Source organism: Bos indicus, chromosome 8 (assembly GCF_029378745.1).
Source record: "Bos indicus isolate NIAB-ARS_2022 breed Sahiwal x Tharparkar chromosome 8, NIAB-ARS_B.indTharparkar_mat_pri_1.0, whole genome shotgun sequence".
Taxonomy (NCBI): domain Eukaryota; kingdom Metazoa; phylum Chordata; class Mammalia; order Artiodactyla; family Bovidae; genus Bos; species Bos indicus.
In genome coordinates, this window is record NC_091767.1 from 74,970,626 (window position 1) to 74,997,566 (window position 26,941).

General features: G+C 43.7%; 2 protein-coding genes across 3 annotated transcripts; one reads left to right on the forward strand and one right to left on the reverse strand.

Annotated features, from left to right (window-relative positions):
- On the reverse strand, positions 1-13,043 carry BAG1 (BAG cochaperone 1). 2 transcript variants are annotated; one of them, XM_019966405.2, is made up of 8 exons: positions 12,881-13,043; positions 12,234-12,498; positions 10,230-10,358; positions 8,659-8,741; positions 7,032-7,145; positions 4,146-4,253; positions 2,769-2,831; positions 1-2,241 (listed from the first exon to the last, which is right to left on the reverse strand). In XM_019966405.2, exons 2-8 carry the CDS (start codon positions 12,358-12,360, stop codon positions 2,152-2,154), a joined length of 714 nt encoding a protein of 237 aa, XP_019821964.2. In that variant the 5' UTR covers positions 12,361-12,498; positions 12,881-13,043; the 3' UTR covers positions 1-2,151. The 2 variants fall into 2 exon arrangements, with proteins under 2 accessions (XP_019821964.2, XP_070651089.1); XM_070794988.1 differs by lacking the exon at positions 12,881-13,043 and having other exon boundaries at positions 12,234-12,697.
- On the forward strand, positions 13,039-26,941 carry CHMP5 (charged multivesicular body protein 5). Its single transcript, XM_019966406.2, has 8 exons — positions 13,039-13,136; positions 13,976-14,080; positions 15,473-15,519; positions 17,895-17,988; positions 18,118-18,189; positions 22,517-22,625; positions 24,999-25,111; positions 26,243-26,941. The coding sequence occupies exons 1-8, from the start codon at positions 13,068-13,070 to the stop codon at positions 26,291-26,293; spliced, it is 660 nt and encodes a 219-aa protein (XP_019821965.1). The 5' UTR covers positions 13,039-13,067; the 3' UTR covers positions 26,294-26,941.

Consider the following 26,941-nt stretch of genomic DNA (forward strand, 5'->3'; position numbering starts at 1 on the left):
GACCATGATAAATGCTGTTTATCATAAAAATAGTCACAAGCTGTGAGAGGACATCACCTGGGGGATTGACATTCTCAGACTGACTATCAGGGACATCAGTAGGTGAGGTTTTTCTATGGAAGAGATTTACATTCTGAAGGATGAACAGCAGTCGCCTAGGATGGCGGCAGGGGTAGGGTAAGGATGGTGGGGAAATGTCCAAGCAGAAGAAGAGCGCATGCGAAGACCCCAGGGCGAGAGGGCTCAGAGCACCTGAGGACCTGAACTGGCCCAGAGTGGCTGATGGCACAGAATAAACAGGAGAGTGGAGCAAGATGAAAAGGGCAAGGACCTTGGCCTTTATCCTAAGAGAATGGGGGTCACTGAGATTTTTAGGCACAGGACTGACATGACGAGATCATGATCATGATCACTCAACTGCTCTACGGAGAATGGAGAGGGCCAGAGAGGAAGTACACAGACCAACACAGGAGATAAATAGAACGAGAAGAGAAAATGAGAAGGTGTGAGCAACCCCATGTCAGCTGGGACAAAAATCAGTAGAGATTAGGAACACTGGCTTGGAATCGAGCCACCTAGTTTGTGTCCTGGCTTTTCACTTACTCTATGATCCTGAGCAAATCACCTAAGTTCATCTCTAAAACAGAGTATCTGTCTACCTCCTGGACTGTGTGAGGATTAAATGACTAACACACCTGAAGAACTCAGAATGGTATCTGGCACATAGGAACTTGCTGTGGCCCAAGACCACACAGCTACTACATATAAACAGGTAAATACTGAATGACTCTGATTAAAGTTGGGGGTGGGCCAATGGGACCCCCTGAGCCTCGTCCACTTGCCACCACTTTGTCCTAGGCCCCACCCACACAGCCCTAAATTCCTAGGGTTTCACCGACTCCCTCTCTGCCAGACTAAGACTGGCCTCAGAGTGGCCTTTAGGAGTTTTTCCCCTGGGCACTGTGTGAAAAAAATGGGGGTAACATCAGCTGACCCATTTAAGAGGCCACTGAAGTACACAGACCACCTCTAAACTTCTAGACTAGAACCTCAGAAGGCTTCTGTTTCTCATACTTCATCAACAAAAAAAAGTTTAAACACTCTTCTGGGATTTCCCTGGTGGACCAGTGGTTACAAGTCCATGCAGGAGCATGGCTTAGATCCCTGGTCAGGAACTAAGATCCCACATGCTGTATGGCAAGTTCAAATAAAAAAAAAGTTTTAACACTCTTTTGCTTGCTGATGTGTATATAAACTGCTTTATTTTTTAAATAACAAATGAAGGGGGAAAGGACCACAAAACAGACAGAAACAACCTCAAAGTAACTTGAAGAAAATGTAGATCTCAGAAGGGGATGGCTCCTAACAATGCCTTTGAAGGAACTCCTGAGAGGTTTATGGTTGCCCTCGCTACCTGCCTGCTGAATTCACTCTGGCCCCCTCACTGCCCCTCGTAAGCCAGGGTTCTGACCTGGTTGCAAGCAGAGACTTAGTCAACTCTGGGTTCTAACCTTCTAGAGATTTGCTTGGGAGCAAGGCAGTCCATATATCAACCACAGGCCCCACTCCAGGAATGAACCAGAGATCTCACGACCTATGGCTGATCAGGGTCATTGGGAGCTGAGGACAGGGTCATGAACCCACAACCAGCCAGCTGTTTCAGAGATCACATGAGAGACACTCGGGCTACTGTTTTGACCCATTCCTGATTTTCCTCACCAGACACGGACTCCTGGTGATTCTGGTTTACACAGACAGGTTTATGGGATCATAAGAACAAAAAGGCCTCTTGGATCTGAAGACCAAAATGGCCAATAAACTCAGAACTACCTCAGGATACATAAGAGCTCTCACCAGCCCAAAGAAAGCACCCAAAGGTCCAAGCAGCTGGGAAGACTTGGTCATGGGGGCACTCTCCAGACAAGGTGGGCTGCTGGACAGCACAGATCCACAGAGACAGAACGAGAAGCTGATAGGAGGCTAAAGATTGTATGGATGACACTTGTTCATTGAGAGCGGGTTGTAAGAGAAGGAAAAGGCAACGGGCCAATTGCTCCCAGCAGCGCTGGGGAAGGCAGGTAACTTCTGTTCCAGAGATGGCAGGGCTGGTGGGGCTGTTCTTCAGTGCAGCACGGCCTTCTCCGCCTCACCTCAGTCAGCAAGGGCCAAGTTTGTGGACTGCAGTCGCTCTGTCTCCTGGCAGATGTTCTGTTCCACTGTGTCACACTCGGCTAGGAAGGCCTAAAAGATAAATGCAGAGTAGTGAGGGCCACTGGAGGCCAGCCAACCCATGCCAACCTTAGCCACAAGAGGTTCTTTGCCAAGCCACTCTAGGGAACCCCTGGGTGACTGACTCAGGCTAAACGGGTGTGTGGGGATGGAGATAGTCCAGGCCCCAGACTCAGGAGAGGGAAGTGACAGTGCTCTCAGTTAACAACCTCCAAAGAGCGCTGAGGAGAGGAAGCCCTGCCACTGAAATGGCGTGATTTCAGGGGGCCCTGTCCACAGGAATGGGGGCCCTGTCCATAGGAATGGCACCTCCTAGAACTGCATAACGTGTCAGCCCTGTCTGCTCCCCAGCAAACTTCTTTCCCGATCAGTTTAATCCAAATTCAATTACAGGGACATGAAAGGAGCTCTTGCGTTCTGGGTTCATACTGAGAAGTAACAGCTGAAGAGAGCCCCCACCACACATGTACTCTACGCTACTTTGAGGAGATACATGCACTGATGCATGACACTTTGTGATGCCCTACCACACAACTCACCTGAATCCTTTTCACCAAACCCTTCCTTTTCATTCTACTGTCTTTGAAATTTTCTGGCAGAATCTATGGAAGAATAAGTTGACATATAAATAATCCGAGTAAGTGAAAATGACATAGGAACACGTCAGAAACACCCATAGCACACCAAGCTGGCCACAGGTCACCAATGTGGATGACAGGCATTTTCAGGAGTCACTTCCCTGGATCTCTGACCTACACATCCCCTTCCATGGCTCTAGCTCCATAAGCACTCCTTAGCTCTCGAGGCCTGGACTGTAGACCTATAGCATGGGCTTTGTCCTTTCATCATTTTCTGTGCACGGATAGTGTCCTGGCTGGGCCACACACTCACTGTGACATGAAAAGCATAGTGCCTTTCTGCCCTTCTTTACCACCCCCTATACCACCTCCCCGGGGAAGGCAATGGCACCCGACTCCAGTACTTTGCCTGGAAAATCCCATGGATGGAGGAGCCTGGTAGGCTGCAGTCCATGGGGTCGCTAAGAGTCAGACATGACTGAGCGACTTCCCTTTCACTTTTCACTTTCATGCATTGGAGAAGGAAATGGCAACCCACTCCAGTGTTGTTGCCTGGAGAATCCCAGGGATGGGGGAGCCTGGTGGCTGCCGTCTGTGGGATCACACGGAGTCGGACACGACTGAAGTGACTTAGTAGCAGCAGCAGCAGCATACCACCTCCCCTCAAGAATCCCAAGCAGAATAGTTCACCCTAAGAATGAGGTATCAGGGGAGAGATATTATCTCTCAAAGGGAACATGGCATCAGTGATTCCTAACAGCCTCCCAAGAGCTGGGTCTGACTGCCTTCTGTACGGGTAATGGGCCCAGTGGAATGTCAGATACAAGAGTGTCAGGAAAGTGACACCCTGTATGTCTCTGACCACGAGACCATGTATCACTTAGGTCCCTGCTTTGTGAGGATTAGATGCTACTGTATGTGTGTGCTCAGTCATGCCCGACTCTTTGTGTGCAACCCCAGGCTCCTCAGTCCATGGGATTTTCCAGGTAAGAATACTGGCATGGCTTGGCATTTCCTATTCCAGGGTATCTTCCCAACCCAGGAATAGAAAACTTGTCTCCTGCATTGGCAGGCAGATTCTTTACCTCTGCGCCACCTGAGAAGCCCCCTTAGATGCCACTAGTACATATAAAAATGACAAAAACCCCATGTTGGTGAGATAGGGGAAGTCAGGAACTGTCTTATCTTTCTGCATATTCACCAAAGACCTAGCAGTGTCTGGTACACTGCTCAATAGGTGCCCAGTATCCTCAGGCAATGAGTGTGATACTGAGAAAGTGAAACTGACTGAAAAGCCATCAAAGGAAACTAGTCCTTCTCAGCTGAGTATTTACTTACTAGTGTGTCAATCTCCTCCAAGATCTTCATAAACTGCTCAATTGTAGCTTTTACTCTCCTATCGAGTTTGCAGAGAGCTTCAGCTTGCAAATCCTTGGCCAGAAAACCCTGTGGAGGAATGATGCATTATTCCAAGTGTTTCTTTGAGGCTGACAAAAACTCCAAGCCAGGCACTGATGAAGCAGCCACACCCTGAGTCCACGTTCCCCAATAGGCTGGGCCAAATCGCAGGCCCACAACTCCACCTCCTGGAAAAACAGAAAAGCCAGCCCTGGGCCTCCTCAAGCACTGTAATAGGCTGCAGGCCCCTCTATCTCATGTGGCCTACTGAGGCCACAAATGCTTCCAGAGGCCTGGCTCTGCTGAAGCCCTCAGTCACCAGTGAATACCTGCATATAAGAGGCAGATATTAACAGCACAGGGTTTAGAGTTTGATAGGCCTGGGCTTCAATTCTGACTGCTGTGTACTGGCTGGTGAGCTTAAGCAAGTTCCTTAACCTATCTGTACCTTGCTGTCCTCATTTTTAAAATGGAGATCAAGGCATTTCCTTGGCAGTCCAGTAGTTAAGATTCTGTGCTTCTGTGCAGGGGGCACGGGTTCCATTCCCCATTGGGGAATAAGATCCCACATGCTGAGCAGGCTGGCCAAATTAAATAAATGAAATAATACAATGGAAGACTTCCCTGGCAGTCCAATGGTTAAGAATCTGCCTTGCGGAGGGAAAAAAAAAAAAAAAGAATCCACCTTGGGCTTCCCTACTGGCTCAGTGGTAAAGAATCCACCTGCCAATGCAGCAGACACAGGTTTGATCCCTGATCCCAGAAGATCCCACATGCCAGGCAGCAACGAAGCCCACATGCCACAACTATTGAGACTGTGTTCCAGAGCTCGGGAACCACAACTACTGAGCCCACGTGCCACACTACTGAAGCCTGCGCTCCCTAGAGTCTGTGCTCTGCAACAAGAGAAGCCATTGCAATGAGAAGCCCGAGTACTGCAACCAGAGAGCCGCCTCCACTCACCCAACAAGGGAAAAGCCCACACAGCAATGAAGACCCAGCACAGAAAAAAATAAGTAAATAAATAAAAATGTATATATATATAAAAAAGAATCCGCCTTGCAATGCAGGGGAAGAGGATTCAATTCCTGGTCAGGGAACTAAGATCCCACATGCCGCTGGGCAACGAAGCCCATGTGCTGTAACTACTGAGCCTTTGCACTCCAATTAGAGAGTCCATGCGCCCCAGTGATAGACCCCACATGATATAATGAGGATCCTGCATAGGCAACTAAGACCCAAATAAACAAGCAGCTAAATAAACAAAGGCAAAAAGAAAAAAACAAAAAAAATAAAATAAAATGGAGACCATGACACACACATCCCAGAGGGTTACCATGAGGATAAAGGGAAATACAAGACCTTTAATACGAGTCCTGACACAGACATATTGCTAACAAATGGCAGCACTTACTTAATTGTTTTTATTAAATTATCTGTTTATTCACGTTACTTGGCCTAATGATCAGTTAGCTGGTGACAGCAGATGGATAGCAGGGATCTCTGAGGATGTTTTTATCAAAGTCAAAAGCTACAGATGCAGATTTCACAAGTAATGAAATAAGCTACCGATTCCAACTGAAAGAATTTACTCGACCAAAAAATGAGAAATGGCCAAAAAAGATTTAAGCCCAAGGACATTCAAAGAAGCATTATGCATAATGTTAAATAACATAAGGTGATAAATAATAAAGAATTGGTTAGGTAAACCATGATACACTCATGTGATGCAATATTATACGAGATTTGAAAAGGATGATCTTTTTTTTTTTTCAATCAAGACATTTTTTCTTTTTTTTTAATTTATTTTTTTATTTTTATTTTTTAATTTTATTTTATTTTTAAACTTTACATAATTGTATTAGTTTTGCCAAATATCAAAATGAATCCACCGCAGGTATACATGTGTTCCCCATCCTGAACCCTCCTCCCTCCTCCCTCCCCAGACATTTTTTCTTTATTGAAGTATAGTTGATTTACAATACTGTGTAAGTTTCAGGTATACTAAGTATGATCATTTTAAATGACATGGGAAAGTGTTCAATTCCTTAAACCAAAGAAAGAACTATTTACAAAGTATACCTAACATTATACCGATTTTTTAAGATAAAAAAACAGATTCCAGGTTTTAGTAATGGTTATCTTTTGAGCTGGGGGTCTTAAAGGTAATTATTATTTTTCATATTGGTGCCCACACATCTTCTTAAAAATTGTGTACAATCAGTATGCAGTACTTTAGTAATTAAAACACAATCATACATCCATTAATGTTATAAAATGAAGAGATCAAAAATAAATACGTGGTTTGAGGCCATAACTAATTCTAATTTGGTTTCGGTCCTCCACCTCTAGTACTACAAGGAATTGAATAGGATGACCCCTCGCCAATATCATGCTCAACTTGGACATTCTATGAATCAGTGTTCTTTGCCTTGCCAAATACATTATAACTGACTAGACTGAGAGAAACTATTTATTCTATTTAAGACAACACATGATCCTAGCATGACAGGTATTCTCACAGGAACACAAATGGATGCTGGCTGGGGTTTGTAAATAACAATGATGGGCTTACAAAGCACTTAGAATGTGTCAACCTCAAACTATGTAATTGAATCCTCACAACAGCCCAAGAGGGAGTTACCATCATCACTCCCTTTTTTACAGAACTTGAGACAAAGGCAAACTTGCCCAGTTACAGAATGGGAAGAGTCAGGGTCTGAACCCAGCAGGGGCTGAAAACAAAGTTTGCCCTCATAACCACACATTTGTGTCTCTAGAGAATTCTTAGAGAAGGCAGAAAGTCAAGTCTACCAGGAGAGTTACCTGCTGGATTCCAGCAAGGTCTTTATTCAGTTCTTCCAGCTGGTCAGCTATCTTCTCCACAGATTTCTCCAAATCTTTCAGCTTCTTTAGTTCAGCTTCTTCCTCCGGACTGTTCTAAAATGTTAAGAATAAAAGGAAGTCAATAATCACCAAAAATAGTAGCTTCTGTCAGATAAAAAAGTCTGACCACAAGCGGTCAAACTACTCCCCTAGGAAAACATCATCTTAAACTTGCTGCTTCTTGGAAAGCAAGCTGGAGGGTTATACACTAAGGTTTTCTATCTACAAAGACACTAGACAAGATAGAGAGAAGGTACCAGGTACAAGTTCTGGTGAGATAGCCCGACGGCTTGGGTTCAGAGAACAAAGCTGATCCATGAGCCAGATCTGACCTTAGCCTGGGGCTGACCACCAACTGACTCCAGACTGAAGCCCAGAGTGTTAACTAATTATAGTGAACGCCTAGCATGTGAGGAGTCCAGAAAGGTGAGACAGGTAGAATTTTATCCTTTCCTTAATGGAATTCCTGAGCTCTCTCATTCAGTATGACCATGTAATGATGCATACTTTCACTGAGCATCCCCTCTGTGCCAGGCACCATCCTAAGCATTCTACCTGTATTATTATTTAAGCCTTACCACAATCCAATGATGAAATTGAGGTAACTGTAAAGTAACCTAAGGTCACACAGCCCAAAGAGGTAAAGCTGAGACCTGAATGTGATTTGGCTTCTCACACCCCAGGACAACTCCAGCTGAGGGTCCTAAAGTTTCTTCAAACTCAACCCTTGGGTTGTGCTCATTATTCCATCACCGTTCTTCCTGACCCTTGAGCAAGAAATCTAGACTATTTCCCCTTCTCTCAACTTCATTGGTAGCTAGCAGCTTTCTGCTTTTACACTGTCTCCCATTGTTCCCACCATCTCCCTTGGTGGCCAGATCCTAAGTGCCAGTCTCCTGGCAGTTCCAAGTCTGCACTAGACTTTCCTTACCTCCACCTTGCTAACCTCTGCCCTCTTTCCACTCTTAAATCAGCCACACCCAGCTTAAAGTAAGGGAACTTCATTTGACCAACAACTCCACTGTGTCACAATGCATGGCTGGCCCTAGGGTCTACTGTCCTCAACCCTTTTTGTCACCAACTGACTCTTTTTCTCCCTCACTTCTAGTCTGAACCTTTCTTTCCAGCCAGAGTGTTTAACCTCACGGGAGATTTTAGCAAAAAGAATGGTTAAAGGAAGAGAGGTTCCTGAAATTTGTAGAGTTACTTATTTTTAAAATTTACAGGTTTGACAGTCTCTTGCAAATTCCTCTCCAAGTGAGTAGCGACTGCTTCAGACACCATTTTATCCAGACTGAAATCCCACCACCAGCACAAAACCCACATAATTGAGGCAATACAACCACTCCTAATTCCCAGGGTGAAAACCCTAAAGAACAGAAGATGAAGGATATGAGAACAATAAAACTGGTAACTTCACTAAACAAATAGTAACGACATTTGTGTGGCAAGCCCTACTTCACCAGTGCCAAACCCGAGCCCCCAATTTGGCCTTCTAAATGGACACTCATGTATAACACCTTAGTCATTTGGCTCTGAGGTATTTCTGATAGAAAAAGCAATCTACCTTTTTCCCAATTAACATAACCCGGCAACCATTTTGTATTCCAAGTGCTGACAATGGCATCTCCATTTCCTTCAGAGATTTTCCTGAAAAAAGAAGACAGTTATGTCAAAGGTAACTTGTACAACAGTGAAAATAGATTTCAGCAAGGGTATAGGAAATAGTGTGTTCACTATTGAGAAGAGGATGAGTTGGTATAACATTTTTAGAAGGTTTCTTGACCCAATAACTTCACTTCAGATATTGATCCTAACAAATAACTGGACATGTGCCTAAATAACTGTTACAAAATTATTATTATTCATAACAGTGAGAAACTGGAAAGTCAAAAACTCAGGAATAGGGGACTGATTACTATACATCATAACAACAGAAGACTTTGTAGGCACTAAAGCTCATTTTTCAGGAAACTTCAATGCCACAATATGTGTTGATGACCAAGTGTTATAAGAAGATCACAAGAAATGATCCTAGTTTTATCCACTACAGAAACAAAAAAAAAGCCACAAATGAGAACCCACACTTCAGGATGTCAGGACAAACAAACAAAGGCTGGACAGAAATATACTGAATTGTTATGAGGGGTTTTATCCAGGAGAACATTTTCTTTTTTGTGTTTTTCTCTATTTAGAAACATGAATTTCTATTGCCTTTATAATTGTAAAATGAAATGTTTTTAAAAAGAAAAGACAAGGAGTTACAATATGAAGTGTAAAAGTAAATGCTTCCCATCACTAAATTCTTTATGATTGGCACCAAATGGGGTGAACTTAGCTTCATCAGATACAAAATAATGGGTTCCCATGGGAATGAGAAAACCAGAGAATGGGGATGGGAGAAGGTGTGTCCTGGCAGAAATCACCATATTCCACTGGGCCTGCTACATCCAGGTCCTTTAGTCTGTTCAGTACCTTCCCTGTGTCAGAACTAGGCCAAGCCCTGAAAACATAGAAGTATCTCTGTCCTCATGGAGTCTGTATTGTACCAGAGAAAACAGATGTTTGGTGACTATGGAAACAATTATTTAATAGTAGTTTCAATACAAGCTATGCAGAGGTGGAGGGAGTGCTACAAGAATATACACTGGGAAGAGGATCTAACTTAGCCAGGGAAGACTGCCCATGTGCCTCATCAAAAATGGTAAGGTTTCTGCCACCCTCATGTGACTTCAACTCTAATACCTGTGCCTGTGTTTGCAAGTGTCCACTACATAGTAGGTACTCAACAAATATTTGTTGAAGGAATGACGGAATTAACAAGCAAATAAGAACTGTCCTAGATTGAAAACCTAACCTTACTGTTCATTTCAGTTCAGTTCAGTCGCTCAGTCGTGTCCGACTCTTTGCGACCCCATGAATCGCAGCACACCAGGCCTCCCTGTCCATCACCATCTCCCGGAGTTCATTCAAAATCACGTCCATCAAGTCGATGATGCCATCCAGCCATCTCATCCTCTGTCGTCCCCTTCTCCTCCTGCCCCCAATCCCTCCCAGCATCAGAGTCTTTTCAGATGAGTCAACTCTTAAAGGTTAAATAGTTTTAAATAGGCTCAGAGCTGGAAGAGAAAGCCTTACCCTTAAATATGAGTTTCTGAAAAGGCAGCGGAACCCCTGTAGCCTCTTCAACAACTTGGGCCAGGTCTTGGACAATTGGCTCACTATTGCCTTCTTGTGGGGTAACTTGAAGATCGTGCTTTTCATTGCCTGGGGATAGAGAAAAGTGTTGAATAAAACACAAACCAATAAACAGAGGCTGACACTTCATTTTCCCAGCCTTTAAGACCTGCTCAAGGATTTTTGTTTCCTTGGGAATTGTTACAGGAACTAACAATATCAGTGATATCAGCTAACATTTTAAGCATTTAACATGTGTAAGGGGCTGACTAGACTTATTTTGGAGAAGGAAATGGCAACCCACTCCAGTATTCTTGCCTAGAGAATCTTGTGGACGGAGGAGCCTAGTGGGCTGCTGTCCACAGGGTCGCACAGAGTCGGACACAACTGAAGCAACTTAGCGCGCATGTATGCACTGGAGAAGGGAATGGCAACCCACTCCGGTATTCTTGCCTGGAGACTCGCAGAGACAGAGGAGCCTGGTGAGCTGCTGTCTATGGGGTCACACAGAGTCAGACATGACTGAAAGGATTTAGCAGCAGCAGCAGCAGGCTTATTTTATGCATAATCTTAATTAATCCTCAGAACAACCCCATGAAGTACCCATGAAGCCGGTATTACCTATTATTCCCCATTTCACAGATAAGCAAAACGTGAGATCAGTCAAGACTTGCCTAGTGAGACCCATCTCTACAATCAGAACTTAACCTCAGATCTATTTCAAATTCTGTGCTTTTCTTTACAAGCCATCTGCCTCCTCTAGCCTGACTGTCCTCTCCTCTGTGTTGTACTGAGCGAGGAACTGTTTCTATCTCCTTTGCTATAATGGGCAAGCAACTGCTTTTCTTCCAGGTCTCTCCCACTGGGCACACCTGGACGCATATGGTTGGTGCCCAGAAAATAAATGAGGGACTTCCCTCATGGTGCTGTGAATAAGAATCTGCCTGCAAGGCAGGGGACACAGGTTCAATCCCTGGGTCTGGATGATTCCACATGCCGTGGAGCAACTAAGCCCATGTGCCACAACTACTGAGCCTGTATGCTGCAACTACTGAGGCCCACATGCCTAGAGCCACCCCAGTGAGAAGCCCCAACATCTCAAGAAGAGTAGCCCCTACACGCTGCAACTAGAAAAAGCCCGAGCAAAGCAACGAAGACCCAGTGTGGCCAATAAATAAACAAATGAGTGAAAAAACTCAAACAGCAGAAATTTCTTTTTGGAGCAGAGGTGCCAATTCTTTTCTGGATATGTGGACAGCAAGGGCATAGCCTGTGTCCAGTGCATCACGCCAAGCCTTAAGCCTACTCAACAGCCATGAAGTCAGCGGGACAGGTGTTACCAACTCTATTTCGCATAGAAGAAACCAGCTGCCTAGAAAGGAGACATCCCAAGGTCACCCAAACCTGCAGAATCCTGGTCTCCAGATTATTGAGGCCCTGGGGTCTCCCCTAGTTGGTCCTGAGGAAACCTTATGGACTCAGCTCCCTGGAGAACAGTCTTTGCCTAGTTCTGTGTCAACTCCAACAGTAGACAGACCCCAAGGGTGCCCACAGTGTACACTTGAACCCACGCCTCACTCAAACAGCACACATGAGTTTTGACTCCTGCACACAAGTAGGTGTCCAGATACACAGCAGTCATAGACAACATGGCCAAATACAAGCCAGGCACAACGTCCCACAACTGTGCAGGCACACCCTAAGACATACAACCAAACCACGACGTGAAGCATCAAGGACCTAACAAATGGCCTGAGACAAAATACACCTGCCACGTGGAAAGGTGTGCTGACAGGAGACCAGTAAAAAAAAAGAAAAAGCCGGTCCCACGAACACAAACAAGATCCCACGCTTCTGGACTCCAAATACAAGAGCACACACTTCGGGAGGGCAGGCGACCAAACCCAGAGACCCCACCGGACTTTCGTGGCCCAGCACGGAGCCCACCCGGCAGCCCGCGCTCACTGTGGGTGACGGTCACGCTGAGCCCGGCTGCCGCCATTTCGTCGCTCTGGGCCACCTCTTCGCTCAGGGCCACCTCTTCGCTCGGGACCACCTCTTCGCTCGGGGCCACCTCTTCGCTCCGGGACATCTCTTCGCTCCGGCACACCTCTTCGCTCCGGGCCGAGCGAGGCTGTGCTTTCTTTTTCACCCGCGGCCTGCGAGCGCAGGCGGCGGCGCCTCTGGTGGATCCGGCATGCCCTCTGGTCACGCTCCGGACGGCAGATTTCTGGGAGGGAGGCGGACCGCGCTCGGCTGGGGGCACCGACTGGCGCGGCTCCCGGCCCGGCCGAGGCGCGCGCCGCCGGGGACCCAGCCGCTCCCGGTCGCCTCGCGGTCTTCGCGCGCCTCCGCGCTCCGCCAGACCCGCGCTTGTCGCCCGCCCAGCTATAGTAGCTAGCTAGGGGCCCTCCACCCCAGTTCGGCTACTTCCCCGCCCCTCCCGGGCCTACCGGCCCCGCCCCTCGGAGCAGCCCGGCTGCAGCCGGGCTCTATTCCTCTGAAGCCGCCCCCTACCCCACCCACTCAGCCGAGGCCCCGCCTGGCTTATCTGGGGCCACGCCCACACCCGCCACCGGGGCCACGCCCCCTGCTGACTCTCGGTCCCTCACCTCCAACTTCCCGGAGCTCCCCTTCCCCGGAAGATCAGGCTGAAAATCCGGTAAAAGGATCGGGAAACGCCAATAGGCACATTGCGCTTGCGCATGGGGGGCCGGAAGTCAAGTCGGAGAGGGAGGTGACTCTGCTTCCGTTTCTGGTTTTGCTCCAGTGTTTAGGTTTTCTTAGCGGCCGCCCAAGATGAACCGATTCTTCGGGAAAGCGAAACCCAAGGCTCCGCCGCCCAGCTTGACTGACTGCATTGGCACGGTGGGCACTTAGACTTGCTAATTAGGCTCAGGAACCCTGACACCCCTTAACCTGTCCACCCCCGACTTCGGCGTCGATTCCTGGCTCCCAGGCCTATTACACCTTAGCTCCCTCCACCCCACTTTCGTTCCTGTTACCAAGTCATTGCTGACGCCACAAACCAGGGACCCCTAACCCATCATTGCTTAACCCTACTTGCGCCCCACCCCCTCTGGTGCTCAGCGCCGCGTCCACTCGCTGTTAACTTACCTGGTCACCCCGACCAGCCATAGGCCCAGACACCCTTCCCACCTCATCCAGCCCTACTCCTCCCTCCTCTTCCGTCCCTCATCCTTCTCCGACGTCAGGAATCTCGGCATGATATCCTAGCTCAGTATATCTGTAACCCAACCCTGGATCTGTTACACAAAATTCAGAACTCTAGCCCCTGTCATTAGGCCACCACCTTTTATCCAAGTGAATAGCGTTAGCTCTACAGCCCTAGCCGAGGTCCATTGGGCAGTAACTCATTTCACACACTTTCTGATTGAGCACTCTGCTGGCCTAGTCTCCAATTCTTGGGAAATTTCGACTCAGTCGAGTGATTCTCAAATTCTTTTTCTGCTCAAATACTTGAATACGCCCCTGGAATATTAGAATCTAGCGGGGTGGAATAGTTTAAACCCCGCCCCCCAGGATTTCTGAGAATCCCGCCTCCCCACAATTAGGAATTGCTGTTTTCAACCATCACCATATGCTCTTGTTTTTCCTTTCTTCCTCTATATTCTTTCCTCTCCTACCACTTTTCATGTCAGTGTATTGCAGTAACTACTACTGCCTTTTATGTTTTTCCGCTGAAGGTGGACAGCAGAGCAGAATCCATTGACAAGAAGATTTCTCGGCTGGATGCTGAACTAGTGAAGTATAAGGATCAGATCAAGAAGATGAGGGAGGGACCTGCAAAGGTAAGGTAGACAGCTCCTGCAGAAGTTGTGACACCTTGATTTGAGTACCTGTGGAAGTAGAGCCTGGTGGTAAGGGCTGGTGAGAAATATAGAAGAGATGCTCACAGTCTGGTAAAGGGAAAACATATGTGATGGTGTGTCCTTCAGGGAGGAGACATGAGAGGAAAACTGGGGCTTGACCTGGTGGAGAGATGTTGATCACACCCAGAAACATGTATGTGGGAATTAGCATATTCTACTGAGAAGGTGGCAATCTGGACAGGCTGGGCCTGCTCAGACTAATGAGTTGCTTGGCTGGTCAGGTTAGGTAACTATAATAGATGGTTAAGGAATAGCATGTTGGGGAAAAGTACTAGTATTCTATTAACACCATCACTACCTACTAGCTGTGACCTTTATAAAGTCACTTAATTTCTTCCTTTCTTCTTCTGTTAGGAAGAAACATAGAGTGGTGTATGTAAGTGCATGGATTTGAGCTGCTTTTTTCCCCCCACCCCATCTCTGTAACTTATTAAGCATTTAAGTGAGAGCAAGTTACTTAGCATCACTCAACCTCAGTTTTCCAATCTGTAAAAAGAGGATAATATCTACTTTATAGTGTGAGATTGAACAAGGTAATTCATGCAACCTATGTCAAGGTAATCCATAGCACTATGTCTAGTACATAGAAACAGTCAGTAAATGTTAGGTATTATTATCATCTGTGAAGTAATAATACCTGCTTTTCCGTCTTCATTGGAGGAGACAAAGTGATGTATGAAACAGTATAGAAAGCGAAGTGATCAGAGGATTTTCTCTGCCATTGTAGTTGGATGGCATGAAGTGAAGAGTAACCAGAGGCAGGACAGCCCACCTAGGCTTGAGGAGATGAAAGCCTAAACCGTGGTGGTAGTCATGAGAATGACATGAGAGGAATCAATTTGAAAGTGAGTTCGGAAATCTAACACAATGACAGTGCATGAGGAGATAACAGGAGAGGAAAGGTAAGGTCGGTGTAACAGTTTTCAGCCTAGAGAAATGAGAGACTGGTGAGGCCGTTGTTAGTCATTTCCAAGATGATAGCAGGTTGAAGAGATTGGGCATGGTGAGTTTGAGTGGATAGCAGACTGTCCAAATTTGGAATCTCTCTAAGGCACCTGAATATACAAAATTGGCCCTCTTGGAGTAGAAATAATATGCCCTAGAAAAGGGAATGTACTGAGTTGTTGGGTGAAAAGACTGAGGTGGGCTGGAGCTTAGAGCCTGCTTGGGGGGGTAAACAGTCTGGGAGCCACATGTCTACTGCTTTGAAGATGAGAGGAAGTAGGTATGTGAGTTTGAGGATATGGGAGGTTTCTTTGACTATTTGTATATTTTCTACTTCCATTCATTAAAATCTATTTTTCTTCCTAGAATATGGTCAAGCAGAAAGCCTTGCGGGTTTTAAAGCAAAAGCGGATGTAAGTTCTATAAGTATAATCTCCTTTCCTCTAACAGGTTTAACCAAAAGGGAAATGGTCTTCCATTCCTTTAAATTTTCATACCATTTTATAAGGGCTTCCCAAGTGGCACGGTAGTAAAGGACCCACCTGCCAGAGAGGTAGACATAAGAAATGGGGGTTCAATTCCTGGGTTGGGAAGATCCCCTGGAGGAGGGCACAGCAACTCACTGCAGTATCCTTGTCTGGAGAATCCCAGGTACAGAGGAGCCTGGCAGGCTGCAGTCCATAAGGTCGCAAAGAGTTGGACACAGCTGAAGCGACTTAGCATGTATGCACCGCTTTATAAGCATTCTTCAGTTAACTGCAAATTTCATTTACACATACACTTAACTAGAATTTCTCCCCCTGCATGTTCAGCAACATCTGTTGCACCACTGTCCATTTAAATAGAACTTTTTGCTGTGGTGGGAGATGTTTTCTATCTGTGCTCGTCAGTACAATAGCTGTTAGCTATGTGTGCTTATTGAGCACTTGAAACATGGCTAGTATGACTAAGGAACTCAAGGTCCAGTTTTATTTAATTTTAACAATTTAAGTAGCCATGTATGTCTAGTGGCTTCTGTATAGACTTCCCAGATCTGTAGAGTTTAATTCTCCCATTTATGTAATTAGAATGTGCCTTTTAAAATTTCATTTGTTTGCCTGTAAAATTGGGAAACCTAAATATTTGTTCCCTCCTTTCAGAAGATTTAGCAGTCCTTAATTTGTTTTAGGTGACTATGTCCCAGTGTTTGAGCAGAAACCCAACATTATCTTTGGTTCTTAACCTTGTGGGCTCTCCAGCTGATGAGACCTTCTGCAGGAGTGCAGAGGTCAGGTGGAATCAGCTGATAAAGAGCAGAAAGATATTGGTATCTCTATTCTTGTTTACAAAATGACTTCTTATAAAACATCAGATACCATCTTACTCCTTTTAGATTAGACAGAGTTATAAAAAGAAAATTATGATGCCTAGAGCAATGAAAGTGTGTAGTAAAACTGTTACCTCCTAAATTGGTAGCATCGCAATTTTTTAATTTAAAAATTTTTATAAAAAAAAATAAAATTTATTTTTGGCTGCACCAAAAATAAATAATAAAACAAACACCAAAAAGGTCTTTGTTACTTTGTGTGGGCTTTCTCTAGTTGCGGAGAGTGGGGGCTGCTCTTCCGTGCAGCGTGTGGGCTTCTCACTGCAGTGGCTTCTCTTGTTGTGGAGCGCAGGCTTGAGGCATGAAGACTCAGTAGTTTCAGCTCGCAGGTTCTAGAGCAGTGACTCAGTACTTGTGGTGCATGGGCTTAGTTGCTTCACAACATGTGGGATCTTCCCGGATCAGATTTTAAACCTAAGTCCCCTGCATTGGCAGGTGGATTCTTATCCACTGGGCCACCAGGGAAGTCCAGCACTGCAATGTTTAAGTAGCTTTTTTTTTTTTTTTGATAAAAGAATACATGTTCATTGTGGAAACTTGGCAAGTACTTAAACATGAGTAGAAGAAAAGAAAATTCACCAAGATTCCTATTGCCAGAAATAACCACCTTTAAAATGTTAATTTCTTTCTCTGCTTGTGCATACATGGCATATGTGCATATAATCTTTTAGAAGAAAACAAATGGCATGTATTATATCAGTTATCCTTTTTACTTAATGTTGTATCACAAGTATTTTTGTCCCTCTAAATATTTTTTGGAAACATATTTTTTTAATGGTGTGATAATATTCCACCACCATTTGCCTGCATCATTGATCATTTTTCTTCTGCTTGAATGGTTAGATGGTTTTCAAATACTGTATAAAGAGTATAGTGATGTAAGTCTTTGAGATAGTATTATCAGTTGATATAAAACTTCATTAAAAAAAAATAGTTGGAGTGCCAGGCAATATATTAGGTTAGATAGATTACCTATTTATGGATACAAGATTAATAAAATACAATACCAGTCCTCAAGCAGTTCAGTCTACTGGAAAAAGTTTCACTGTATATACGAAGAATCTTAAATATAGTCTTGCTCCTTCCCCCTAAGAATTCCACTTCTGAGAATTTAGCATTGGAAATAATCTAAAACATAAAAACATATATTAAAACATATATTCTTAGCAATGTAGAAAACAGCAGTAATAATGTTAAGTGGAAAATAGTGTTATAGTTACAGAACATTCCAAGGAAGAAAATTGGAGGAACGTCAAATGATGTTTGTTTAAGATGGATTGAATTGTTTTTCTCATTTTTTCTGTGTGTTTGTTAAGGTTTGTTGTTGTCTTTAAGAAGATTCTTTTATCTAGCATTAAAGATACTTTTTTCCTGAAGAGTTCTATCTGCCTCACATTACCGTTTTCATTTGACTCTGAAAAGGTACGAGCAACAGCGGGACAATCTCGCCCAACAGTCATTTAATATGGAGCAAGCCAACTACACCATCCAGTCCTTGAAGGACACCAAGACCACGGTACTCCCAAAGCACTTTTTCCCACGGTGTCATTTTATTTTTGTACTCCTGTGCTCTTTTTCCTGTAGTTTCTAAAAGACAGTTAACCATCATGGCCAAGAAATGGTATGTTCTCTTTGCTTTTTTTAGGTTGATGCTATGAAATTGGGAGTAAAGGAAATGAAGAAAGCATACAAGCAAGTGAAAATTGACCAGATTGAGGTGAGATGTGTGCTGGTTTCTGTAAGAATGTACACTGGTTTCTCAAAGCACCCAAATGAATGTGTATGTGATGGGAAGAGCCCAGGAGAGGGATGGAATCTTGGGCCTCCCGTTTACTAATGGAGTAACTTTGGGAAAGCGTCAAAGGTCCTCACTGTTAACCTAAGGATCCTAATACCACATGCAGTTATTATGCTGCTGCTGCTGGTGCTAAATCACTTCAGTCATGTCCAACTCTGTGCGACCCCATAGACGGCAGCCCACCAGGCTCCTGCGTCCCTGGGATTCTCCAGGCAAGAATACTGGAGTGGGTTGCCATTTCCTTCTCCAATGTATGCATGCATTCTGTCGTTTCAGTCGTGTCCGACTCTATGCGACCCTATGGACAGCAGCCCACCAGGCTCCTCTGTCCACAGGATTCTCTAGTTATTATGAGGGTGAAATAAATGATCTGGTGTATCTAAGTGCACAATGCCTGGCACATAATAAACACCCAGTGAATAAACGCCCAGTTTCCTTTTACTACTAACTCATTTAATGATTTTTAGTCTTGTTGCCTCAATTATAAAGTAGTGATGTTGCTGTTCATCTCCCAGGATTGTCCCCAAGTAACACTTGGGACAATATGTATATTGACAATATATATAAAATGCTTAGCATGGTTCTTGGTATAGAATTGGTTCCCTTTTCTAGTAATTCTCTCTAGATTCCCTGCCCACCCCCACCCCCAGATTTATTGAGATACACTTGCTATAGAATATAGTGTAAGTTGAAGGTGTACCTTGGGGGTGATTTGAAATACATAGTGAAATGGTTACCACTGTAAGATCACCTCACATAATTACTATTGCTTTTGTGATGAGAATATTTAAGGCTTACTTTCCTAGCAACTTTCAAGTATTGTTAAATATAGCCACCATACTGTACTTTAGATCCCCAGAACTTAGTCATCTTCTTTTTTTAAGGTTATATTTCATTTATAGTTATTGTAAAATATTGACTGTTCCCTGTGTTGTGCAATATATCCTTATAGCTTATTTATTTTATACATAGTAATTTGTGCCTCTTAATCACCTCCCCCCATCTCTTTAGGTTTTTAATAATAATGTCCCTAAAATTAGCATTTCTTTTTGGAGATCCTGTTTTAGCTGGGGTGGCGAGCCCTAGGAGCTTGGCATCTCTTAACTCTGTCAGTTGAGCAGCCCAGATGGCAGACAGGATTAGCAGAGGGAGTGGTGATGGTCAGAGGAGAAGGCGTTTCTGCACATAATGATAGTGGTCTTTCCCCCTAAACACTAAGTAGAATGTCTCTTTCTAAGAGGGCAGGGACTCAGTTTTGTTCACTATTCCGAAGTGTATTCCCAAGTGCCCCAAACAGTGCCTGGCCTTCAGTTTACTTAATGGTTGGTGAACAAATGAAGGAGAGGCTATTCAGTGCCATAAAGCAGTTTTGCCCCATTTAATCAGGGTTTGTTAGTTGAGTTCTTATTGTGTCTCCAGCATCTTACTGCTTCTGCACAGTGTTCCCTGATAGTTCCAGTCTTAAGTGAAGGTGTTCTTCCTATCTTGCTGTTTTCCAGCACCCCTCCTTATACTAATGCTGGGACCCTCTCTAATCCTCCACCAGTTTCTGCTTCCAAGAATTTAGGCTTAGTGACAGAGATTCACTGAGAAAAATGTTCTGAGTATGCTTGCCTTATTTGTATCATATTATTTGATAATCAAACACAGTGAACTGAATTTTATTTTCTACTTTCAGGGTTCCTTGTGTTTTAATTAGTGCTGTTTAATGAACAAAATAGAAATTTTGGTATTTTTGGTTTTCTCTATGTTTCTTCATCTTTCACTTGTGGTTGTCTGGCTGTCTCCCCACCTGGTTTTCCTTCTCCTGTCCCCTAATACAGTGGTCCCCAACCTTTTTGGCACTAGGGACCAGTTTTGTGGAAGACAGTTTTTCCACAGACTGTGGGGTGGGCAGTGGGTTCAGGATGATACAAGCACATTACATTTATTGTGCACTTGATTCCTATTATTATTACATTGCAATCTATGATGAAATAATTATACAGCTCACCATAATGCAGAATCCATGGGAGCCCTGAGCTTGTTTCCTGCAACTTTTAGATGGCTCATCTGGGGGTTTTGATATGAGTCTGCAAGCAATTGATTTATTATGGTCTTTGTGCAGTCAAACTTCTCTGCTAATGATACTCTGTATTTGAAGCCACTCGCCAGCCCTAGTGTCACCACCTTAGCTCTACCTCAGATCATCAGGCATTAGATTCTTATAAGGAGTGTGCAACCTAGATCCCTTGCATGCACCGTTCACAGTAGGGTTCATGCTCCTATGAGAATCTAATGCTGCTGCCACTGATCTGACAGGAGGTAGAGCTCAGGCAGTAAAGTGAGTGATGGGGAACAACTGAAAATACAGATGAAACGTCGCTTACTCACAGCTCACCTACTGTGAGGCCCAGTTCCTAACAGGCCATGGACCAGTACTAGTCTGTAGCCTGAGGGTTGGGGACCCCTGCCCTAATAGACTTGCTTGCATAATAGGTGGAGAGCCCGGTTCTTTCTTAACTTTTTTGATGTGTTTGGGTGTGTGTCTTTGACTGGGCTGGATAGTTTGAATCCCATTTGTTTTCCTAAAATATTTTACTTGAAAAGCATTTTTATTGTTTTCTAGCGCTCATTTTGGAGAAGGAAATGGCAACCCACTCCAGCATTCTTGCCTGGAGAATCCCAGGGGAGGAGCCTGATGGGCTGCCGTCTATGGGGTTGCACAGAGTCGGACATGACTAATGCGACTTAGCAACAGCAGCAGCAGTGCTCATTTTAAAACTTTGCCTCTACATGTGTGTTCTCCTATTTCTTTTTTATTTCCCAGTTTCTGTGGTCCAGTCTAGTGCTTGTATTTGTTTTGCATTGCTTTTGTTTTTGCAGAATTGAACCTGCTAATTCTTTGTGATGATTTTTTTCCTGTGCCTATCCTGGAATCTCTTGCTAGAAATCCTACTCTTTCTAATAGGATTATAAGATCCTATTAGATATAAAAAATTTCAGATCACTCTGAAATTTTGGGTGACTTACCTTGATATGTAAAAGTCTAAAATAAGTTCAACTTGATTAGTTATGTTATTTTCACCCTCTTAATTACTGTTTCAGCCAGTGCTGCTCTGTGTAGCAGACTGTTAAAGTATATGCAATGTGGTAGTTTGGTACTTGGAAACAGAAAGCATTTTCTTTTTAAAAAAGTATTTTCTTCCATTTTATTTTCTAACCTTTATATGGAAAAACTAACCTCTAATTTGGGGGTGAAGAAGGAGTTTTTTAAATGTTTTGCATTGCTCTGGAAATTCTGAAGAATAAGCAGTGTTGATTTAGAACCTCTGCATTATCAGCAAGAGTCCATTCCCCTCTGTGTGGAATTTTCAGCATATGAAAAACATTGTTCTGCACATCCTTAACAGACAATATATAATATTAAGTGTTTAGTGTTTGACACATATTATGACATATGTTATTACAATACATCATTACCTATGAAGAATGGCTATTAATAACCTCATTTTATAGATGAGCAAATTAAGCCTAAGAGACATTACTTTTTATTGAATATGAAATAAAACTTTTGAATGTTGAATAAAACTTTAGCTTGGTTATGTTTAACCACAGTCTGCTCTTCTTAGCATTGTACTAACTGCCCTTTATTATGCTGGACCACTTCTCAAATGGGTTTTACATTCTTTGTGGCCCTTTAGTAGTTTCCTAGTTAAGTACAGACAGATTATTCCCAGATAATTTATGCCCTCAGTCAATTTTTTTCACCAGCCTTGTCTCAGATATCCAGCCTATCCTGAATCCACTTCTGTTTCGCCATATAGGGTGGGCCCAGTACAACTTTTTGTACTATCCAGTTGTTTCTGCTACTGCTTCCTTGCCCTCCACAGTGCAGTCAGTTTTTGACTGACTCTAGAAGCATGATTTGCTTGTATCAGTTACCCTCTTTCCTCTTAACTTGAAGATTTTTGATAGTATAAATGTTGCTTGATTTCCTGTTTCAAGCAAACTTTCTCTAAAGAGAGAGATGGGCATCTCTTCTTGCAATAGCAGTTTGATTTTCCACGAAGCATCTTAAATTCAAATGCGAGGTTAGTAGTTCTGTTCTTTATTTTTCAAGTTTACGTTTTTACCACCAAAAATAGGGGACGGTTATGTGGTCCATGGCTTATTTCTAAGATTCAGGGGAGAGAATAGAGACAGGGGGTAGTTAAAGAAAAATGGTAAGAATTGAATAAAAATCCTGTCATATATATTTTTGTAGGATCTACAAGACCAGCTAGAGGATATGATGGAAGATGCAAATGAAATCCAAGAAGCACTGAGTCGTAGTTACGGCACCCCAGAATTAGATGAAGATGACCTCGAAGCAGGTAAGTTATAGGAAAAGCAAAGTATATGTAGCCTAGCTTCTGAAAGGAACAACTGTTAGGGATCTTTTCTCCTAAGCAATAGAGAAAATTTCTATGAGGGTCCCCTGAAAGTTTGTCTATGGTACAGGCTCTGGGCACAGAGCTTGGGTGGCAGCCAATCAGACTGGCATACCTCACCAACTCTGAGGTGGACAAGCTCTGAAGGAACATCCGGGCAAAGGCCTCTGCTGACCTGATGCTTGGTAACCAAACACTGTCATTCCCTGCCATTTTCCTTTTGATTTTTTTCTTGTCATTTTCCTGCGTGAGTCCTCTTCCTCAGAACAGTAAAGCCGATCAAGAAACAGTAGTTGGCAGATACTGATACTTGGTGTGCATCAGTTACTATATGCCAGGCCCTGTGTTAGATGCTGGGGATTCAGCATTGAAGAAAACAAACATCATCCCTGCACTCCTGAACCTTCTCCTCTAGTTTCTAGTAAGAAACTGCATGAGTTATAAGAGCACAGACTGATGGGAAGAAGTAGTATGGGGTACCATAGGAACATAGAGGAATCCAACCTATTTGGGAGTCAGGGATGGCATACGACCTGAAGGATTAGCAGAGGTTAGGAGAAGGCGATGGCACCCCACTCCAGTACTCATGCCTGGAAAATCCCATGGACAGAGGAGCCTGGTAGGCTGCAGTCCATGAAGTCTCAAAGTCAGATACCGCTGAGCGACTTCCCTTTCACTTTTCCCTTTCATGCACTGGAGAAGGAAATGGCAGCCCACTCCAGTGTTCTTGCCTGGAGAATCCCAGGGACGGGGGAGCCTGGTGGGCTGCCGTCTATGGGGTCGCACAGAGTCGGACACGACTGAAGCGACTTACAGCAGCAGCAGCAGCAGCAAGATGAAGTGGAAGGGGTTGTTAAGAAGTGGCCTCACGGAGAGTTGTTTAGAAACTGTTGCTGTAGTCCATTTAAGACATAATGGTGCCTGAAACTAAGGCGGTGGCAGCAGAGACAGGGAGAAATGGACATACTGAAGAAATTTTAGAAGGTTGAATGGACAGGACCTAATGATTGATTGATTGATTGATTGATTGGATGTAGAGAGAGAGGGCGGAGAAGGCAATGGCAACCCACTCCAGTACTCTTACCTGGAAAATCCCATGGACGGAGGGGCCTGGTGGGCTGCAGTCCATGGGGTCGATAGGGGTCGGACATGACTGAGTGACTTCACTTTCACTTTTCACTTTCATGCATTGGAGAAGGAAATGGCAACCCATTCCAGTGTTCTTGCCTGGAGAATCCCAGGGACGGGGGAGCCTGGTGGCCTGCCATCTATGGGGTCACACAGAGTCGGACACGACTGAAGCAACTTAGCAGCAGCAGCAGCAGAAATAGAGGGAGATGTCAAAGATGTTTGTCAGTTTCTAGCATGAGTAACTGGGTTTTCTGTTGGATGATTGTCCTGTCCCATTACTACTACTTTATCTCCATGTTCTTGTTTTAACTATAACCTCCCCTGCCCCTTCTCTCCTCCCTACCCCGTTTATTTCTGTTTTCTTATTTCTCATCTTGAGTTTCCTCTGATGAGTTTCTGCCTGCTATTGCTATTCCCCCTGGTCACTTCCAACTTTGCCATAGACTTACTTTTAAAGCCTGATCTCATGTCATGGTCATTCCTTTTACAACAATCTCATGCCTTCTCTCACTGGCTGTTTTCATCAGTAAATGGAAAATAATTTTTTACATTTGTATTGTCAGGATTTTCTAATTTGAATTGGCGTACTAATAACTATACAGTCTTCTCATGAATACTAGGGCTTTATAAACCTGTGGGAAATAGTTGTTTTAATTTTTGTTTTTCATGGACTTTTACCACCCCAGTTTCCTTGAAATAGCCATCTTTTATTTTGAAAATAGAAATTAATAATCCCTTCTCTGTTTTTAAATTTTCATCTTATTTCAAATAATTTGGCTGACTTTCTTAACATTAACTGCCAATTTTCTTTTTCTTAAATTATTTATTTATTTTTTTAATGAAAGAAATTTTTTTTGGCTGCACTGGGTCTTCATTGCAGCGCACAGGCTCTTCATTGCTGAGTGCGGGCTTTCTCATTGTACTGAACAGGAGCTACTCTAGTTGTGGCGCACGGGCTTCTCATTGTGGTGGCTTCTCACTGCCAGTCACGTGGGCTCAGTAGTTGTGGCACATTGGCTTAGTTGCCCTGTGGCATGTGGAATCTTAGTTCTGAGACCAGGGATCAAACCCATGTCCTCTGCATTGGCAGACGAATTTCTTAACCACTGGGCCACCAGGGAAGTCATCCCTAGCCTCCAATTTTTTTGCTTACATTTTTTTGAAATGTTGACTGTTTCAACTTAGAGTTGGATGCACTGGGCGATGAGCTTCTGGCCGATGAAGACAGTTCTTATTTGGATGAAGCAGCAGCTGCACCCGCAATTCCAGAAGGTGTTCCCACTGACACGAAGAACAAGGTGAAAGCTTTTTCTGTTCATATTTTCTGTGCAAAATGGTAAAGACTATGCCTAATCATCAGCCTGGGAATCTAAAAGGTACTAAGTAAGAACAAGGAAAGACTCTCATTATTTTGGGAACCCTTTAAAGCCCAGTTTTCCTACAATGGACTGGGGTTAGTCTTCCCCTACTTTACCCCCCGTTCCTCCTTGAGCCTGGAGTTGTCTTAATCTTTTTCTACTGCCCATGCCATCCACACCACTCTGACTTCAAGGTGCCAGGTGCATATGTTGTTTTTTCTCAGCATTCCTGAAATAGTTTTTATTAACACTACCATAGCACATCTTTTTAAATCCCTGGTAACAGGTTCCTGAAGCATGTATGTTATTTCCATGTTTAGAAGATCACAGATTCCTGATTTAAATGCGCTATTGAGCTATGGTTTCTGAATTGATAGTCTGCCTGTGGGTGCATGCTTAGTCGCTCGCTCAGTCATGTTTGACTCTTTGCGACCCCATGGACTATGGCCCACCAGGCTCCTCTGTCCATGGGATTCTCCAGGCAAGAATACTGGAATGGGTTGCCATTCCCTTCTCCAGAGGATCTTCCTGATCCAGGGGTCAAAGCTGGGTCCTCCTGCATTGCAGGCCGATTCTGTCTGAGCTACCAGGGATGCCCAGTCACTCCTAGAAGTCTGTAGTAAAGTATGATATGGCAGTGACTCCTGTCCTGGGGCACCACTCCTTTGAGGATTGGTGAGGCTACAAAAGATATTGGTTCACTTTAGGGACCAGAGTGAAAGTGGGAATCTGGAGGCAAGTGCTCACTCCGCAGCCTTTACTCTGGACACTCCTTAACTCCTGGATACTCGCAGCCCCCTCTCCCCTTTCAAGGTTTACTCTTAAATTTCTCTCACTCTTCCCTTACTCTTCAGAGTCATCCCTTTTGATCCCTTGCATTTCTTTTCCTGGTTTATCACTTGCTACATTACCTCTCTTGAAAAAAAGGTTGTTCTCATCTTCTCAGTGAGATTTTTGTTTTCATTGATTAACCACTTGGAAATGAATTTTGACCACTAAATGTTTGAAATCAGTTTTTTTTTTAAAGTCAGTTGGAGAATAGTGACACTGAACAATTCTTTCTTTTCATAGGATGGAGTCCTGGTGGATGAATTTGGATTGCCACAGATCCCTGCTTCGTAGACTTGCATCATTCAAGTACATCGTGTAAAATAAATGCATATTCTAGGACTGGGGAATATTTATCTTTCCAAGTTTGCCATAACAGATTTAGGTTTCTTTCCTTTCCTTGGAGGAAAAGTTAATTATTTTACTTTTTTTTTTTCCCGATAAGAGACTCGTTGCTTGGAGGAGGCTTTCTTTATACTAAATTTTTATTCCTTTTCTCTTATGAAAGACTAACTTACTTAAAATTATCATTGGATATGTCCGTCTTAATTCCTTAATAATAATTTTGAAATAAAACCAAGGAAATGGAAATCTTTTAAGTTCTGTGACAGCATATCTCCACAATTTCAGATTGACCTGATAAATTGATGGCAAAGATGAGAATGGTGGCACTATCCATATTATGATTCAAAACCATTTTCTCTTGTGGTGTTATAGGTTGGTTAAAGTGATGGCCTTTCTGGGTGAGTTTTCTTGTGTCTTGTGAGTAAATCATTACTGTGTCCAGTATTGGAATGGAATTATCACTACTGTATCATGGGTGGATATTTTGATTCTGTGGTTCCTGCAGTATTACAGCTGACTTGTAATCAGTAATGAATATTTCTTGATATTTAATGTATAGGACATTTATTTATACTCAATAAATATTTTTCAAAAGGA

What these genes read in the sequence shown, in the direction of transcription:
- BAG1 (XM_019966405.2), bottom strand. Translation starts at nt 12,360, where the DNA reads ATGTCCCGGAGCGAAGAGGTGGCCCCGAGCGAAGAGGTGGTCCCGAGC. An exon ending in TCAGAAACTCATATTTAAGG is followed by an intron (nt 8,742 to 10,229) that starts GTAAGGCTTTCT and finishes TTCTTTTTTCAG; the next exon opens with GAAAATCTCTGAAGGAAATG. An exon ending in TGGAGGAGATTGACACACTA is followed by an intron (nt 2,832 to 4,145) that starts GTAAGTAAATAC and finishes ATTCTTCCATAG; the next exon opens with ATTCTGCCAGAAAATTTCAA.
- CHMP5 (XM_019966406.2), top strand. Translation starts at nt 13,068, where the DNA reads ATGAACCGATTCTTCGGGAAAGCGAAACCCAAGGCTCCGCCGCCCAGC. An exon ending in TGAAAATTGACCAGATTGAG is followed by an intron (nt 18,190 to 22,516) that starts GTGAGATGTGTG and finishes ATATTTTTGTAG; the next exon opens with GATCTACAAGACCAGCTAGA. An exon ending in CCACTGACACGAAGAACAAG is followed by an intron (nt 25,112 to 26,242) that starts GTGAAAGCTTTT and finishes TTCTTTTCATAG; the next exon opens with GATGGAGTCCTGGTGGATGA.